General features: G+C 40.8%; 1 protein-coding gene across 1 annotated transcript in view; it reads left to right on the plus strand.

Moving 5' to 3' along the window:
- PREX1 (phosphatidylinositol-3,4,5-trisphosphate dependent Rac exchange factor 1) overlaps positions 1 to 19,207 on the plus strand; it is a gene marked incomplete at its 3' end in the record, with an annotated part of 164,612 nt that overhangs the window by 52,061 nt on the left and 93,344 nt on the right. Inside the window, exon 2 of the mRNA XM_082007383.1 lies at positions 15,304 to 15,375. Coding sequence (XP_081863509.1) covers positions 15,304 to 15,375 — 72 coding nt within the window. The remainder of the gene's footprint in view (positions 1 to 15,303; positions 15,376 to 19,207) is intronic.

Genomic DNA, 19,207 nt, shown 5'->3' on the forward strand with positions numbered 1-19,207 from the left:
GCTTTATCCACCATCTGTAGTGCATTTAAACACAGTTCCTTAACTTGGTACATGGCTCAAATAAAAACAAAAAAGGTTTTAATAAAGGATCCTGTATGGAGGTGACAGTTGATGGAGCATCCAAAATTCTTTTCTTGGGATCTTCACTGTACAAGGCTGAAACAAACTCTCTAGAAAAGATGCCTCTATAAGCTTTCAGGGTAATTTTTATAAACACTTATTCCTAAAAAGCTTTTCTATCTACTGTATTTTCTGTGGGAATGACCAACACTTTAAAACTTCGAGGTCTAAATGCAATTTTGTATGTGTGTTTTGCTTTTAAGTTGGTTTATGTAGTTGTGCTTAGGTATGCAAATTGGATGCGTTTTTTCTCTGAACAGTCAGCTATTTAGGCAAAGTAACTGTGTGAAAATACATCCACAAATGGAGCCTATTTACAATCCAGGACCTCACACTTTATTCTGTATAAGTAAAATTGGTTACTGTTTTAATACAAAACTGAGTTAAAACAGGCATTTATTTAATTGGCAGAACTTGAAAGTCCAGCTTTATTTATGTAGGGAATTCCGAGCATCTGAATAGATGCACCACAAGTCACTGGCAATCTGAGACTGTTGCTTTTATTAAATTCTGGGGTGTTTTTCCATTCTAAATATTTTATTACAAATAAAAGCCCTGCTATGTGTGAGCACTCAGTAACTGGCAATCAGCTGGGTTCACAGATGCGGTTAGGACTCTTGCAAAGGCTAAATTCAATCCAGTGTGTAAACGTGGTGGATGAAGTGTTAAATAAGCTATTTGCTTTGGCCCAGCATGGACCTGGGCTTTGGCAGCATATTTAGAGGTTTGTTCTTTGCGCTGGTAGAGATGGGTCATTGGAGGAAGTAGTGCCAGCAGTGTCTGGGGTGACTGACGATGGACTTGGATGGGGTGCTGCTGCATGGGATGAATGGCAGGAGTATCGGCTCCAAAGGGAACTCCTTGTGTGGATTTCTTGGCTAGACAGTAGGTGCTACTATTCAGCCTCTAATGAAAAGGCAGCTGAGGGGAAAATATTTGAGAAGAGAAAATGGCAGCCTGAATGAATGGACTGCTAAATGCACCAGCCAGTGCACTGGCACGTAGGCAGTGTGGTCAGTGTCCTTTTCTTAGCAGCGACAATTCCTGCGGCTGGATGGGGGTGGTGGGCAAAGCCATAGCTAATCCTAGCTCCAGGTCTGCAGATATGAAGTTACCTGCATTAAAAATAATTGTTCCAATTTTCAGAGAACTGTCCTGGTCATAGGGCCCTAAGCTGCTTCAGTCATTCTTTTTGCAATGCAAGGGAGAAACCTGTGGCATTACTGAGAAAGGAACAGGTTGAAGGAACCTAAGTTGGGTTGGAGAGATGTTTCGTGTCTCCCAGCAATGTAACTTGGTTGACTTCAGATGAAGAGAACTCAAATTTTAGTTGTTTTTCTTTTAAAACATCAGAATAATTTGAACAAGCTGTTTTGATCCCAAAGCCACTTCTAGTAAAATTAAAATTTTAGTAATTCCTTTTAAGATTTTCCATCTATTTGCACCTCTGTAAGGAAAGGGCAAATGGATACCAAAGCTACATTTTTAGCTTTGCTCTAAAATATACGTAAATTAAAAACACAACCGCTAGCTCACTTTCAGCACCGCCCTCCTAATACAGCACAAAGCATTTGACCCATCAGTTCTAAATAACTCCAAGCGAAGGTGACCTTATAATATAGCCTGTAGTTAAGAGAGCCCTGTCCATCCTCATACATAGCCAGGCAGCACTTGTATGTCCTCGCAAACATTCAGAACAAGTCAGAGGCCATGGGAATGCTGGGGAGAGCAGTCTGCTTGCTGGAGCCATTCAGTTCAGGGTCTGCTAGCAAGCTTCACTCTCTCTCAACTTCCCCTTTATGTTTAAAATATAATGGTCTAATTCTTTGCTCTGATTCAGAGGAAGCTGGGGTTTAAGGCTGTGTGTGATATGATTGTGTTCTGCAAGAACATGTGTGCAGTGAAGAAATGCCATAATGAGAGGGAGCTATTCTTTAGTCTGTCACAACAAAATAAATGTACGTGAAAGGGAACTATGAAACCCAGCTCTTTGGCTGGCTTGGGGCAGTAGGACAGGCGATATTTTTAGACTGTGCTCTTGTCTAGCTCTTTGACCTGACAAAATGGCATAATTTTCCACTTGTCTGAGGAGGAATGGCACAGGTTACTGCTGAATATTGAATACAGTGAAGAATTTAGGTCTGGCTAGGCACCCCAAACTGGTGCTTTTTTGAATAGCCCAAATATTTTAAGTCTGTAAAACTGGGCAGGAACCCTGACATGAGTAAGCCCTCTGAGGGTGTTTCTGAGGTGCTCTGTGGACAGAGGTTGGCTCCAGCCCACTCTGCAGTGGGCTTGTGCCTCTCTGTAGAGGATAGGGGTGTAGGGCTATGTGGGAAAGAGAAGAAAAAAGACCCAAGACCCATAAATGACATTGTCTGCCTTCAGGGAGGTATCTGGTTTGGTTAAAATTTTGGCATTGTATTTCATAATTAATTGAGGATTTTCTCCTGCCTGTTTGTCCAGTTCAGTCTTTGCTTACTGCTTTATTCCAGTATACGAAAGATGGCTGGAAAACAGTGTACCATCACCACTAACAGCTGCAGTCAGATGGTGCACACTTTAAACGGTGCAGACGTCGTTAGATTGGGCTCAGTTAGGAAGAGTAGCTCAGATCAGCTACTGTACTTTCAGAAAGCAGCTTTTCATCAACTAAACTGTTTGTTCCTGCTCAGGGCTAGTGATGAAAAATGTGCTTGTGAGGTTGATTTTTCTAATTCCTCTTTTAAACCAACATGTGAAAGATGTTGTTTCTTTTTTTCCTCTTTTTTATGTGTAAATAATTGCAATTACATCAAGGCAGATTTTGCAAGGTGCAGCTGTGTGTGCAACCCATCTTTCTCTGCATGCAAGCATAATCAGCAGTTGTGTGTGAGCACTGGCTGGGGGTAAAGCACATGTAAAGTGGCAACTCTGAAGCTGTGTTACTTTCTTTTCTGTGGTAGGAAGTATAAATACCTTGTGTTTCTTTAAAAAAAAAAAAAAGAAAAAAACAACAAAACAACCAACTCTAAATTAGCAGCTCTTTTGACTAGTTAGTCAAATGTTGAAATATTTCCTGCTATGTTGCCTGGAAATACTTCTCCTGAGGTGAAATAATGATGTATTTGAAACCAGACAAAACCCCCTGTTTTGTTTGTTTTACGTAAAAGTTGAGTGAAGAAGCCTGAATTCTTGGATAGAAAAGGTGCATTAAGTGCTGAGTAGTTTTTGCAAACTTATTCCCTGTACTTACAGAGAGTAAGAGGGAGACCAGGGATCTTTAATTCTTATTTACAGCATTATTCTTTAGTGAATTATGGAATTGTAATACAGACAAATATTTACTACATAGTCAAAATGTAGAAATGGTTATCTCTGTAAACAGATACTTTATTTTCTCAGAAGACTTCTAGCATGGCCTAACCAGCAGTTTGTATAAAGACAATAAACTGGAGACTAAACTTCGCTTTCATTGATTTCAGGGGGTGATGTGTCACATTGCCTTGTGGCCTTTGCGTGGGGAAGACAAAAATTCAGATCAGCATCCTTCTTGAGATTAATTTTCCTTTCCATTTACCTTTAGCTCACAAATAAACATACCCTAACTGCTGGTTTTATGAGGTGGGAGAATTCATAGCAGGGAGAGTTTGACATGCTGTTTGCTCCTTGAAAGCAGCCCAAGCTGCATGAACCACACATTATCTGGTGTGCTCTGGTAGGAGGGGGAGACAGCCAATTCCATGAACATCAGCCCATTCTGCCTTGAACAGAAAAGGCTTGGGGTAGTTGACTTCCCTCTTTTTTTTTTTTTCTCTTTCCTGCTGTCCTCCCCCTTCCCCTCGTGGGATTCTACTCCTTTTCACCAAATCACATATTTTTCCATGTATTTGAAGTTCTTGGAAACCTTTTCACAGGCTGCAGAGAAACAGCCACTCTCCTTAAGCTCCAGTGGTGAGAATCCCAGAATGTCACGGCATTTTTTGGAGTTTGTACTGCCTCCACGGAAAGCTGCGTTCCGCATTGTCACCCCACAGGCACTTAAGCAGATTTCTCCCAGCAGGAAATTTAAAGCTCTAAAGGCCAGGAATGCTTGTGTGCTGCACCAGAGCCCCAGTCGCTGGCTGTGAAGGAAGAAAAGTTCCATAAGAATTTACAGCCCCAGCCAGGGAGCCCATACAGACACTGCTGCTGCTGGTAAGCAGCCTGAGGGGACCTGACTGCGGTTGCTGCACAGGCAGACACCAGGATAATCTTTAAACTATCAATAACTTTGGAATTTAAGTCCCTTGACCCATGACTGCACCTGTGTCTAGTATGCCTGCATGGAGATTCTCAAGTGCAGTTATTACTACGTGCTGTCTAAGATCTGGTAGCCAATATGCCTGAAATATCAGGACAGTTTCACTGGGATTTCTCGTAGTTGCTGCTAATTCTAGTACTAGTTTTTTGGATAAGGCACCTGCGGATTTCAATGCTTCTCATTTTACCTCAGCTATGAAGGCTGATTGAAACCTGTGAGCGGATAAACAGATCTGATGCAAATACTTCTGAGGACCTCTCTAAGGTGAAATGTCTTTTTTTTGACATTTGGTTCTTTTGTAGCTCTGAATTTTATCTGTTGAGAAGGTACAATTCTTTTCAGTCAGCTTGCACTCTTGGGTCCTTTAAAACTTTAGAATCAAGCACAAATATTTGTACGTTATATGTGCATTTGAGAGTTTGATTTGATAACCTGATAGAAACCCAGCACGTGTAAGTCAGAGCATGGAATACTGTTCGTTTAGCTTGGTAGCCACTTACATACACATGAATTGAGGTCAGATAGACATCTCCTTGAGAAGATACCCATAGAAGCAATCTCAATATTTAGATCCAAAGTCTGATGCTAAACTAGCTTATGAGACTCTAAGTACGTATCAGCTGGGCATAGACAAAATGTTTCTAGTGAAATAGGATCCTGGGATTTTGTTACGTTTGCAGTGTAGATCAAGTTTGTGGGTCAGCTGAGATCATGGTACTGTGGCCCCGTGTAGATTCACAACATAATTTATAACAAGTGTAAGTGAACCTGGTGGCAGTAAGCTCAACTGGTCTGCTTCAGTTGGCTCAGAGATTCAGTCTAAGCTTGAAAATTGGTATTATTCAATACCATCACATAAACTCAGTTGGAAGACTAAGGGCCAGGTTGTCAGGTGGGTCTACTCACATGCAAATCGGTGAAGTGTATGTGGACTTAGACCCCTGCACATTTGGGCAGTTCTGTTTGCTTGACCATTCACTTGAAGTGATAGTTAACTTTGTGGCTCTGAAATGATCAGCTCATTACACATATTCAGAAACTGAGTATGCAAGACAAGATTCAACATTTTTTAAGCTTTTATCTGTTCTCTATGACCCTTACCTGCTGAGGGGATGACACTGATGAAATCCTAGCCGATGTTGCAACTAATGTAAAAAAATTCCATGGACTTTAATGATACTAGATTTCATTTTAAAGTTTTTCTCTATCTTCTCTATTCAGTGTTTAATGTATTAAGACACTGTCACTGGAAAGAGAGAGAGTAGAAGAGGGAGAGAATAACATTTCTGATATTAATGGAATCATGAAATACTAATTGAAGAAATGCCAATTTTTGCTACAGTTTAACATCTGGACTTGACTATTTTGGGGGACTACTTGATGTTTCTAGACACTCTGATGCTTCTACCTCCCTCTTGAAAAAGGAGTAGCTGTGTAGAGCCTGAAACTTGATTAAACATTCCCTGGTACTGATTAGGATCTTAGCAGTTTGAGACATCACTAATCTAGAACGGGTTGCAGTCTGCAGGATTCTCTCTGTTATGTACATAGTGAATGTAAGTAATATGGGTTAAATCCTGAAGTATTTATATGTTGTTTACTGGGCCCTTAGTCCTGAAGCAAACCTTTGTTAAAATAACATAAAGGCTAAGCAGACACAGACGTGTCAGGATTTATTCCTCTACATAAAAGAGGAATGAAGTAAAACACGCTATTCAAACAAACTGCGCTCTGAAATAATTTTGAAAAGTTCCACAGTGCAGTAAGATGATCAAAATCATCTCATGATTGTAGAACAGGGAGAAAGACATGAAGAGGCCAATAAAAGGGAGAATATTCCAAAGGCTTGAGAGAATTAGGCACATAACTTTCTTAAACTCCTTTGAAAATCCAAACGAATACATTTTCTGTTGATATTAAAAATAGGCTGGAGTCATACCGGGATAGATATTCACAGAAGGGCATGCTTAAGCTATGGGTCTGCAAAGGAGAAGAGTTTTTTTAAAAAATCTACTATAATGAGGATATTCAAAATTATTTAGGGATAGTGTAGGAGAGAGGGAGAGCATGAAGAAGAGTTGAGAGTACGGGAGATATGAAGAGATTAGTAAAAATGAGTCCTGAAGGACTTCAAAGGTGAAAAATGTAACTTTTCTTGGGCCCTGAAATTGATTGGGATCTTTTGACTTGTCTGAGGATGCAAATATTAGTAACTGAGGGGAGGAGGGGATAGCAGAGGTCAGGGCAATGGTAGAGGAAACAATGGACCCCTCTGCAGCACCAGCCTCTCTTTCACTTCACAAAAAGTTTTTTGTAATTCAAATGAAAACAAACCCTCCTTAAGAAAGGGATCTCTCTTTGGAGAAACACTGCAACATACTTCACTCTCACTTCCCTTTGGTTTCACCTTCCTTCATCAGTCAATGCATGAATGAATTTGTTCTGACCTTTTTTTGTTGTTGCAGAATTCCGGTGTAAACATCGGCACACTGGAAATACAGATACAGCCTGGGATCTTTTTGGGGCTTTCTTCGTAAATTACTTTTTCTGGGGGAAGTGCTGCTAGATCAATTCACTTGTAATGAGTCCCAGAACACTACCGTGCTGAGAATGTCTGTGCACATTAATTTTTCTTGTGTCAACTTGCAATGCCCCTATGTTCGTAGCATCCATGCTGAGAGACACAGTCGCTGGTTCACTTTTAGAAACAATTCAGTAACACTCATTGCCCTGGAACTTTGTATTTGCAGATGCTGTGAAACTGGTATAGGCAAGGAGGGTGGTCTAATCTAAACTTGTCACCCATGCACTCTCTTGATGGAAAGAGAAGGGCATTTCTAGAGGGTAATTCAGTCCTTCTTCTTAAACATCACTCCTAGAGTGCAGTGACTCATCCTCTGAAGTTGCCTGCCCATTGCTTTCTGTTGTAGAGGGAATCTATATCATTAACTTAGGGTAGGTTTCAACTTTTAGGTGTGTGCAATTAGATGAGGTGAATCCTAGCCACAGTGATTTGTTGACAGAAACCATTGTGTGGTGGACCCATGTCAAGAGAGTCAAAGTAAGTAAAAAGTGATTGGAATGTCTGAGTCCCTCAAGCACCATTGAAAATCCCAGTGCTATGCAATGACAGTATTTTGCAACTGTTTTTCATTAACTTTGATGTTATAGACAGTATAACACTCGATGGCAAGACAGATGTAAGATAAATCAGCCAAGAGTGGTCATAATGGCATGAGCCTTAAAATGCAGGATTGGTTGAGGACAAGTCAGTCTGATTTTTGGAAATATCTCAGTCATATAGCTTACATAAGCAGTGGCTATTTCTCTTTTGTAGTGTATAAAGTAATAATCCAGTTTGTTTATTCAAGCATTTTATTCATACATACCCTTACGTAATTTTAAACAGCTGAGTTTCTGAATGCTTCCCCATATTTCATTTGGTGCTTATCAGGATTCACCATATGTCAGTCTAAGAAGTGGGGAAGAGGTTTCAAATTGCCTTAGTTAATGTTTATTCAATTGTCAGTATCAGTGGAGGTTTTGTAATATGTATAGATATTTTTATTGCTTATATAGCTATACAATTATAAAAAATACCCGGGGAAAGTATGCTTCGATAAAAAAGATCTTTCCTTTGTGATACATCTGGATTTTGCAACTGTAACTGCATTTGTTTGCTGGTGGTCTTTGCAGTTTCACCTGATATGGAGTCTTTTTGCAAATGGCCATGCAGTCTTCTGTGGGGAGAGATGATTCATGCTGTAACATCCATGCTTTTGTGTTTGTGAAATGATTTTTATGCTAAATGACAACACTGGAATGAAAAAAAAATCAAAAGAAGGGAAGTGTGGGGGTGGGGGTGGAGTTGGGGCATATAAGCAAGAAAGACATTGTCCCCAGGGATATGGGAGTAATAGTTCTGAAGACAGATAGCTTCATATTTGCTTTCAAAAATGGTGAAACGAGTATCATAGAGCATAGGTGATCAGTATAAATAGTTCACCTCTTTTCATGTTTAACATAGACCAAGATTATGCAAGGGCTGTAACCTTTGGAAAAGAAGTGTCATTTTAAAAACTGTGCAGCAGAGTCTGTTTGACCTTCTACTTAGCAGCAGGCAACGATGCAAGCTTACAGCTCAGACTGCCTGAACAGTTTGCAGAGAATGAGTTTGATATTCAGTAATGTACATGACTTCTTTTTTTTTTTCTTTTTAAAATCATCATGGTTAGCTAATAGTTTAGTTCCTCATCAGGGGATAGATCAAAAAATAAGTATGTACCAATAAGCTTTGAAGGTTTAAAACCAATTTGATACACAGGAAGCCTGAAATTAGGGCAATAAAAGATATTTCTGATGCTATTTCCTCTTACTAAACACCTTTGCCTACCAGGCAAGTCCCTGTTCAGCTGTTTGCTGATGAATTAATTTGGCTGTAGATCTGAGCTACTTTTTGCAGAGTTGCTCTCTCTTGCAGCTGTGGCTCTTCATTGTTTTAAGATGATTTAGAGAAAAATATTCTTCATAGGTGAACTACTCTGTGCAGGAATTGCAGTATAATGCACTCATCTTAAGTTTGTTCTTCCTTTACCAGACATTGATAATTTAAAATGTGTTTTTACAGAAATCTTAACATAGCAGACAGTAATTGAGCAATGAGTGAATACAGTATTGCCAGGTCACGGTGTAAGAGGTACAGTAATATATTGTTTAAAAGTAGTAGCGTTGCTTCAGTCTTGCTCCGTTTTACATGTGTAATGCTGGTGATGTCAAAGGAGTTGCTTCTGATTTCCAGTATTCTAACTGAAATTTCACAACTGAAAAACCTGAATCAGGCCCAGTATTCTACATGTATATGCTGGCTTTTGTCCAGGAAGGTAAGAGATGTTTGAAAACAAATTGTCTGAATTTACACAAGAATGACTTAATCTGTCTTTAAAATCCAGCTGTCCCTAGAATGGAAGTCAGTAAACGTTGGCTAACAGTGCACAGTACTGCAGACCACTCCAGGAGCAACAGAACTGAAGTAGGTTCACCTCCAATTGAAGTTACTTGATTCCCAATTGATTGTTCACCCAAAGCTGTGCTAGCATTCAGTGAAAGATCCGCATTCAGCTATTACAACATGCTTAAAGGGAATGCTGAAAGATTCAGTTTTCTGTAAAAATGCACGCTGAGTTGTTATGAAGGGGGAAAAAACAAGTTGTGGTAGGATTTATTTTATATAAATAGGCCTGTGCGGTCATTGTTACATTATTTTGAGATTTATTGCATTGTCTTTCAGACTTCAGTGCAGGTGAGAACAGCAGTTCACATGTAGGATGCAGGATATTTATGTTTCCTGTCATTTGTGTAGAGCTTTAGCTTATGAGCTGCATATCTGATAGAAGGCAAAAGAACATGATCAGGATGACAAGGTTCAAAGCTGACAGTTGAGTAACATGAGCAAGGATGCACCTGCACTTAAAACACAAACCTCAGCAAACATTAATTTTAAATCATCAGACTATTTCAGTAGAGCTGTGTTCCCACAGGGCTTTCAAGCTGCTTTGCTAAAGACAATGGAGTTTTTCGGTATCTTGCTTGTACTGCAATGGAGGCAAAGGCTTATCTAACAGCCATATTTATTGGCAACACTTAAGTAATGAAAAAGAAAGAAAATTACACTTGCAAGTTGTTGTTCAGATACTTTTGACAAGTTTTACTCTGTATCGTCAGAGACATATTAATGCCTAGCCCCTATGCTGTAGTTGCGAAGTGAAGATGTCAGTGATGATTAAATGATGAAATTCATTATCCATGTCACCTCTTCATTTTTCACTGTGAACGTGTTTTCTTGGAATCAAAATGTCTGCACTTGCAAGAAGCTTTAAACGATTGCACAAACATAGAGCAATATATCCATTTTAATACTGAAAATACTAGGCTCATCTAGATCCCTACATTCTTCTGAATCAGTCCTGACCACTGATGAGTTTGACAAAATTGTCTCAATAAGAAATTGCAGTCACCTCTTCAGGAAAAAGGTTTCACAGGATTGTGCTTTCAGATATGGCTCCTTCTGGATATGGTAGCCAGTTGCCTCATCATTGTCTGTTTCTGTTCTCCCTTTTGTTTCCTGCAGTGTTATGCACAATTTGCCTGCCTTGCTGTTTAATCAGAGATCTCTTGCTATTTCTGAACATTTGAGGAAGTATCTGCCTTAGACGTGAATTTTGAGAGGGGGCACGAGCCTTGTCCCTAGTATTTGCCAGGTGTTACGTACACTACATTTTCCCTAATGAAGTTGAGGCTACAAATCAAAGTTCAACACAGGCCATTTGAAAAGCATTTGAGAGAAATCCCAGTTGTTTCAGTCTGTTTCATGTGAGAGCAACTCACAATTAGCAGATTCTTTCCTTAAAGTATGCTTCATGTTTTTGTGGTTCAGAGGTGCAGCAAAGACACTCAAAGCAACAAGTGACGGTAGATTGTAAGGGTAGCGAACTGAAGAACAAAACACTTGTCATGAAAAAGGGCCATTAAAAAGTACTTATTTACTGAAATGAACTTTTATACCTAAATGGCATTCTAGATTTGTAATGTGGTTTTAGTAGTATTTGTTGGAAGGAACTTACCCAACATGACATGGTACAGAGAGGAAGCATTTCATTCTGCTCATTCTAATTTGTCATAGATTTGCTTGAATCCTGCAAGGCATTTGTACTGTAAGACAAACTATAAACTGTGTTTATGCATGACATGAGGAGCATCAGACATGCCCTGCTGAGCTTGGAAGCAGCAGACCTCTATGGCAACGAGTCACAGTGCACAAATAAATGTTATGTTGATGCAGCAGCAGAATTTTAAACAAAAAGTCCTCTGTGGGCTGTTTTCCTAATGATTAGCACACATGCATGGAAGATGAGACCTTCACAGACCTTTATCAGGAGAATTAAAATTTATCAGCCTGGTTTCCCGTTTTTTTCTGTACATTGTGCTGTGACCTGTTTTTGTTCTGGACCCATGGGCTCTGCCAGTCCTTCTCCCCTCTTCTGTTGTGGAAGCAGTAGTCCACCATACAGCTTGAGTTGCTCAGAGACCGGGCACAGTGTGAGCACAGCAGGACTCTACAAATGGCAAGAGAGCAAATGCAGCATCTGTGGGGATAAGAAGGAAAGATGTCATGTTATTTGCCATCTTTTTATCTCTGTTTTTTGTGAAATTTTAAACTTTTATATCCACCCTGATCAGCATACAACAAGCAGATAGAATGGAGCAGAGTCTACTTTTGTTGCCTGTTCATCTCTCTCTAGCTATTCAACAGTGTCTTACTGATCTGATGTTTGATCGTTGTTTCAGTGTAGTGTGTATCACAAGCTGCTGCCCTTTCCCGAATCCCTGATAGTTCGTAAGTGTAGGAAACCAACAGCATGCCACAGTAGTGAGTTCCACTTTTGATTGTGGTGGAGAGGTGATTGTGATCATCCTCCTGTGTCCTAGGAATGATTTTCAGAGTCCCCAAGTCTTAGGAAAGTTTTTCAAGAGCTCCCAAGAAAGCTGACCCCTATGCTTTCACATACCCCTGGAGGACGGTGAGTTCATTTTTGCAGAGATCAAAAGTGTTGCCATTGAAAAGGGTTATACTGAGGTGTCCCTGAAAGTTCCTCATGGAAAATGTCAAGGACTAGACCCCTTGAATTTATATGTGAGTTGTGCAGAGTGTGAAGAGATTGGAGCAGCCAGAGAGAGCATTTTTGCTCAGTAACTTTTTAGGTGGCAGAAGAACTTTCACCCCTTCACCTACTTCCTCTTCAATAATAATATGTTTTGGAATATAAATAAGATATGGACATGGCAGGCTTTCCAATATCCACCACCACCTGCTCTCTTTTTTCATCACCTTTGCCATGTCCTGGCCCAAATACCTGTCTGATTTTTCCAGATAAATCAGTTAGTCTAATAAAAGATCATACCATTCCCTGTAGCTATGTTTCCCAAAGAGACTTGCGTACTGCTTGTGTAATGGGTCTTAGAGTTTGTGTCACCAGGTGAGTAGAGGGATGCTATTGGTACGGATGAGCTTAGAGCCTAGTAAAACCAGTAGCAGAAAAAAAAATTGCTTGAGAAGTTTGGAAAAAACTGATCTGAATGTCTGAACAGCATTTCTGGGAAAAGGGCTGCTTTTTCCAAGCTAGAAGCGGTTTGGAAGGAAAGTAGCATTGTCACATGAACAGGGCATGCAACGTTAGCTCTATGAGCTGCTGTTTAATAGCCTGTGTTTATCATGCTTCTTAATTTGTATGACTGTGTTGCAAGAGATTCTGTTTGCATATGAGAAGGTATTGAAAACTGGGGAACAGTTTTGAATCCACTAAGTTTTGATTTTTTTGGGGGGATTGCATTTTGGAGAGTAGACTGCTAAATTTCTGGGTCCAAAATCTCTTGTAACTGTCGTCTTTTATTATTATTGGAGAGACTGCCTGTTCATGCACATCAAAACAAATCAGAGACTGTAGGAGATTTGACAAACTATTGACAAAGTTGACTGCCTCTTTCCCTTTTATGTCTTTCATCCTTTCTGCTCTCTCCCTACTTCTATGCCTTTCTCATTTTTTGTTTGATTTTTCTCTCTCCTTTTCTCCCTTTCTTGCGCTCATATTAAATGATCTTTTCAGACAAGCATCACAGAAAAGCTGTTTTGGAGATTAACACAGTCTCTGCTTTTTTATTGACTACCCTGTAACAGCTAATGTGATTTGCATTTCTGTTTACCAGCTTTCTATTATTAAACCCACCATACTGGGACTGTATGCAGGTAACTATTAGTCACCAGTGGAGCTGCTGATTGTGTAGATTAATTAATCATTCCAATTGGATTCATTGTCTTGAAACAGATGTGATTAGAGCAAGGAAAAGTCTCTGCCTGGCTTATCTTTTGAGAATGAATGACTTTAGTATGATGTGCTACCTTATATAAATCAGATGCCTGATTATTAATGCTCAGATATCACACCCAGCACTGAAGTGGGAGGGCACAGCTATTCCTGTAAATCCTCCTGGCATTAGTCCTCATGCTGGACACTTCATCTCAGACAGTTCCCTGACTGTTGCCAAGGCGCTGGGCAGTACATTAACATTGCAGCGGTTCCTGGCCAGATTATTGGCAAAGTGGACTGGCTGGTCCTTAGAAAATTCCTCTACTGCTGCTGGTACACATGTCCTGTTCCTTTAATGCAGGAATGTGTTCTTCAGACTTCTTAGTCCACACAACCTACTCCAAGCTCTCCATATCTAGCTGGAGTCTAGCCAGGATCTCCTTCCTGTTTAGCAATACAAGAGGAGCAACGTGGCTGTAGCCCTTGAAATTTGTTCAAAAGCAGGTTGAGAATCCAGGGCTGAAAACAAATGTAAGGTCTGTGTGCCTCATTAATCTTTTTTTTTATTGCTGCCTGTTCTGTAAAGTGTGAATGGCTGATAAGTGACAGAGAGCCATGGCTAAGCAGAAGCTGAGATGTGCCCCTTTTAGTGCTGGACGTCAGAGGGACATGTTCGCTGTCTTCCAACCAAAATACCAGAGGCGAAAGCATTCCATAAGCTCTTAAGTTTGGTTCAGTGATACTGCTTCTTATCAGGTTGTAAGCTGCTGCCAATCCCGACAGGCAAAAGGAAAAAAGAAAAAGCTGAGTGTGCATCAGCTGACATGGGCATTGCTTAGGAATAGTTCAACTTTTAAAAGCCTTTTATTATCAAGCTGCAACAAAGCTGCTTTGTACCATAAGTACAAAGAAATGACCCGCTTCGCCTCTCTGTCTCAGGTGGGTAAGAAAAGTTCCTTTCTGCCTTGTTCACAGCACTCCCCAGGGCTCACTCCTTTGTGTGGGAGGCGAGTTAGAAACCACTAACAAGAACAGAGAGGAAAGCCCTCTACACTTCTGTGCATGGGTCATGTAGTTTATCACAGCAGATTCTGTCCTCACTGGCTTCCCTTCAGTCTCACCTGCGGGTATTTGCAACTCTCTTTGCTGATGCCTACTCTCAGTGCAGAAGTACCCTTTAGCAAATAGTTGCTAAAACGGTGGAGGCTTGAGGTAGAAATCCCATACAGTGTGCTTTGCTAAAGCCTTCCCACTGGATCAAATATGCTGTGGGTACTGAATAGTGCAAATGCAAGTAGGTCCCGACTTCCAGTAGCCAGAATTATGCTCTAAAGGCCGATATGCAGATCACTGTCCATTGGTATCTGGCCTGGAGCTTTTTATTGATTTGCCTGTTAAAGCCAAAGTTGTGCAGATTTGCGGGAAGGGAAAACCTGGCCTAGGTGAAAAGTTCCAGCATTGTTTTGCCTGATTTTAACCAAACGAAATACAGTGAACAGGATAATGTATCCCAGGCACTGTCTGGCGATTCCCATTTCCCTTCCCCAAGTATTGAGTCTGTTGAACTTGTCCATAACCCTAGCTGATCACTTTGACATGCCTCAGATCCAGCAGCATGAATGTCCTTTTGTCGTTCTTTGCAGTCCTTTTTGCTGACATATGTCTTGATGTGCATCAGGCACGCTGCCCCCCAAAGTCAAAACAGCTGCATCTTAGAGAGAGGGAAAGCCTTCAAAGAAAAAACAAATAGTCCCTCGCTGTGGTCTATTGGTAGTAACAGATAATTAAGTCTAAAAGTTTCAACAGAGAGAAGACATTTATGGCCAGGCAAAACTCAACAACTTTGTAGCAAATGTCTTTTGTGTTACCTGGAATGCAGTTCCCAGTTTAAGAACTGTGGTTGTGATTTGGTAAATGTTTACATTCTTTCAGTCTTAAAGGTAATTAGCTGCCCTGTGTTGATGGGAACCTAGAGGATATAAAAGAGTGAAAATCAAACTCTATCAAGCCATTTGAACATAATATTTTGTATCTCTGCAGGCATTTCTTCACCGGATCCGCCAGAATGCTGTGGACAAAGCAGAGAAGTACATAACAGAGGAGAACGTTAAGGTATTTCTTCTATCTTCCGCATTTCCTTGGTAGGGAAAATGATATATAATGAAGGGCTAGATTCAGGGATACAAATATCAAATGTCCTCATGTCATATTGATGCTTATTATTTAACTGGTTCCCTAAGGAAAAGAGGCTCATGTTGACAGTTTATCTGTCAATCTGTTTGCCCGTTCGCATAGCTGTCATCTTCCAGCAATTTTTCATCCCACCAGCTAATTTCAGTAAAACTTGACAACAGTGTAGTGTTGTCAGAGATACTAACTTTTGGCAAGATTTGTGAAATGGTGGGTAGAGGACAGAGAGGCCTTTTCAGTGTCTTTGAGAGGAAAGGCAGGGAATGCACAGCCCTTGTCTGTTTTGCTTGACAGTAGTATTCAGTTAGCCAATTTGCATCTGCTGTCTTTTACAAATCTGAAATTGATAAGGCTTATGAGAAGGAGGCAGGCATGTTCCTTTGTGTTCTAGTGGGAAGGAATTTGGGTTCTTGTGGGGGTACTAAGTAACAGGAGAACCTTGCATGAAGAGGTTCCTGAATAAATTTTGCACTGGAAAGAGATATGGGACATAGAACACAGAGCTGTGAGGTACGAGCTTCTCTAGTGCCTATGGTTACAGGAGGCTTTGTTGTTGGTTATTTTCATAAATACAAGCAATGCTTTCTTGTAGTAATTTGGCTTAAAACCCTCCTTGTACACATATGCATGTGAAACCAAAACCCCTTTTGTACATGTATGCAAGTGAAACCTGATGATCAGTGGGACAAGGTGCAGTTTGTTTGCCATTAGAGGCTACAGGAGTAGCTCCTAAGTTAGCAGAAACTTTGCCCTTTACACCTGTGGGAGCAGGGCACAGCAATAACAGGAATATCACACCAGCCAGTGTTACCGCAGTTGGCATGCATTTCCCCAAGTCTGGTTCCTCCATTTCACACATACTAGTATTACCTGAATGTGTAGAGATCCTAGAAGGGCTCTAGCCTCCATTTTTGCTATTCATTCTCCAGGCTAGCAATACTGTAGTATTGACTGACTGGCATCAGCAAGACAACTTGGCAGCTTTGTGGAGCTAAGCCTCTTGCTGTCTTCAAATTTGCAAGTCCCTGCTTCCCAGAAACTCACCATCTAGACTCTGAAGTAAGTTTGGAGGTGGCTGAAGAAAAAGTAGACAAGTGCGTAGTGACAATAGATCTGGTGTGCAGAGAAGTGTGTAAAAAGTAAGTTCTGCATGGGAAATAAACCTACACAGCCATTTGCTAATTTGATGAAGAGCCACAGATGCTGATGAAAGTTATTATTCTATCGTTATTCATATATTATCAAAATGAATATTAATTATAACTGCCACATAATCAGATGCAGTGCCCACAAAGCTTGTGTGGAAGAATCCATATTTTCTCCGCTGATTTAAATGTATTTGTATTTGAAATTTCATCACACTCCTCTGGGGAAGTACTGCTTCATTTTTGTGTCATTCTTGAGGTGCCTGGGGGGTCTTTGTGAGACCTCATTTATTCTTATTATTACAATACCCAGCTTTCAATAGCCAAGCTTCTCTTCAGTAATAAAGGGCCTACACCTATTGCTGGTGAAATAGAATCACAAAGGCACAGTTTTCGTGATCAGAGTCAATATTATTTCCCCCTCCTGCCACCCTTCTCCCCCAACCCCAAATAATTTCATTGTCTTTCCTGCAGTTGATAGTTGTTCTTTCTTTCCCTTTCCTTTCCTTCCTCCTTGCTGTTAGAAGCAGGACAAGCAAGGTGGTGTTGGGACTTGTGATAACTTTGCCTGCTAATATTATGTTACCAGAGAGCTGTGAAGTGGCTGGCAGCAGCAAGGATGGTAGCAGAGACTATATAAATGGTGTGGCAGCTTATGTAAGGAGAAGCCTGTCTTTTCCTCTCTTCAAGCAGCAGAAATGTCTAGAGGAAAATACAAGGTATTCTGGCAGTCACTCACCTCTGAGCAAAAGGAGAAAGTGCTTTTTTAGGATAATTTGATTTATTGCTCCCAGTATTATTTTTGCAGGTTTCTCCTACAGCTGGCACTAAGCACTGGAGATTTCAGTAATCTTTGGCCACCATATCCCCTTCCAGAAAGGCCACATTGAGTCCTGTGCCAGGCCTAGATTTTACAGGTACTCCAGTGATTAACAGCTGCAGCAACATCATTTAAAAAAAAAAAAAAAAAAAAAAATTTTAGTTTATTCGCTGCCTCATGTGGGAATAACTCTGTTGATATGTTAGTATTATGCTACATTTGCAGCAGGGCACTGATGTAATTTTACTGATACGGTAGGTTGAAGGCAGTACAACTTGAGGGTGTACGCAAGCTGCCAGACATAGATCCTCGCATGAGGCTTCTAAATGGTAACTGTGTATTAGATATAGAAGCACATGCAGTTAAGGTCTCTCTGCTGCCTTGATTTTCAATTGACTCTTCTTATCTGTGAATTCTGCTGCAAGCAGAGCTCTACTGACCACTATGGAATTCGTTAGATTACACAGATATTCCTTGGATCAAAAAATACCCCTCGAAAACTGCTCCTGAAGGTTAAAATCATCCCTGACATGTTTTCCTCTTCCTTGTTAATCCCCCTTTGGCACAGCTTCTGGCAAGGCCATGCAGACAGAGGCTACTGTGTCATCACATCAGTTTCAGCCGTGTGACAGAACCATCGTATGGTCTGCTTGAATTAGCCTGGGGAGTTTTCTGGAAGCAATCAAATGGTCGTATCTGCTGTTATTTTGGCACAGAGCCCACCAGTGCAAATTCAGTGTCTTGGAATCTTTTAGTTTATTCTGAGCTAGAAAGGAGCTATGAGGCACAAGTATACATTAATGATGGTGCATACTACCGTATCTCAGTATTCCTGGAGTGAGAGGGGCGCAAAGACAAGGGAGATGCAATAGGTTCTGCTATGCACGTGCAGCCAGCTTGCAGAAGGGGTTTGAGAGAAATACTCTGCCCATCCTCGGATAACAGCAGGTATAGAGTTGAACCTGGGTACATGCAGAGAGGAAGGCTCCTTGAATTCCTGACCTTGTCTACCCCTGCAAAACCAGAGAGAAACTGGTTTTAAACCAGGAATTGAGACTTCATTCCTGTCTTCAATGATTAGACTTAATTTACAGATTATTGTTTTTCTGAATTACTGCCACATCATCAGCCACCAGGCTGAATCAGTGTCACATCTGGTGAATAAATTCCAATGCATAAAGTTGAAAAGCTTAGTGTTACAATAAGGTACTTAGGGAAGTGTTAGAAGATGTTAGGCTCGATCACTTCCCACACTGAATGCCAGGAAGATGAGGGCTAGCCCTGTCAGACTGCACACTTTGGGGTTCAGAGGAGCATCACCCACCCACTGTGCAAGACCTGGGAGGCTGCTTCCAATGTGAAAGCTGGTTTGACTGCACTGCAGATCTTCTCTTTGCAAGTGGCATGGATAAAGCAGAGCGAGAGAAAATGTTGTCTGCAATACGTATGTCACTGCAAACTCCAGGGTTTACTCTGCCCATTCAGACTTTCCGCCGGTGGCTGTCAATACTGATGGCTGTGTCACCATGCATCAGGGCTTCTACCTCCATGTAGGTAGCATTCTATCTCCTATATGTGTATTCACACTTTCTTCTCATAGTTTGTATGAAAATGATTAAGACTTATAAAGTTTACGTGTTTATAGCAGCTTTCACTCTGGCAGTTTATTCCCCTTAGCGCATGTATATGCAAATCACTAGGGATCATGTAGCCGTGAGATTGCACGGTTTTAGTACACTTCTAAACTAGGGGCCTCTGTCCCGTTATGTATGCCTTGTAGAACCACTGA

The sequence above is a fragment of the Phaethon aethereus genome (genome assembly GCF_964289735.1).
Source record: "Phaethon aethereus genome assembly, chromosome: 16".
Lineage (NCBI taxonomy): Eukaryota > Metazoa > Chordata > Aves > Phaethontiformes > Phaethontidae > Phaethon > Phaethon aethereus.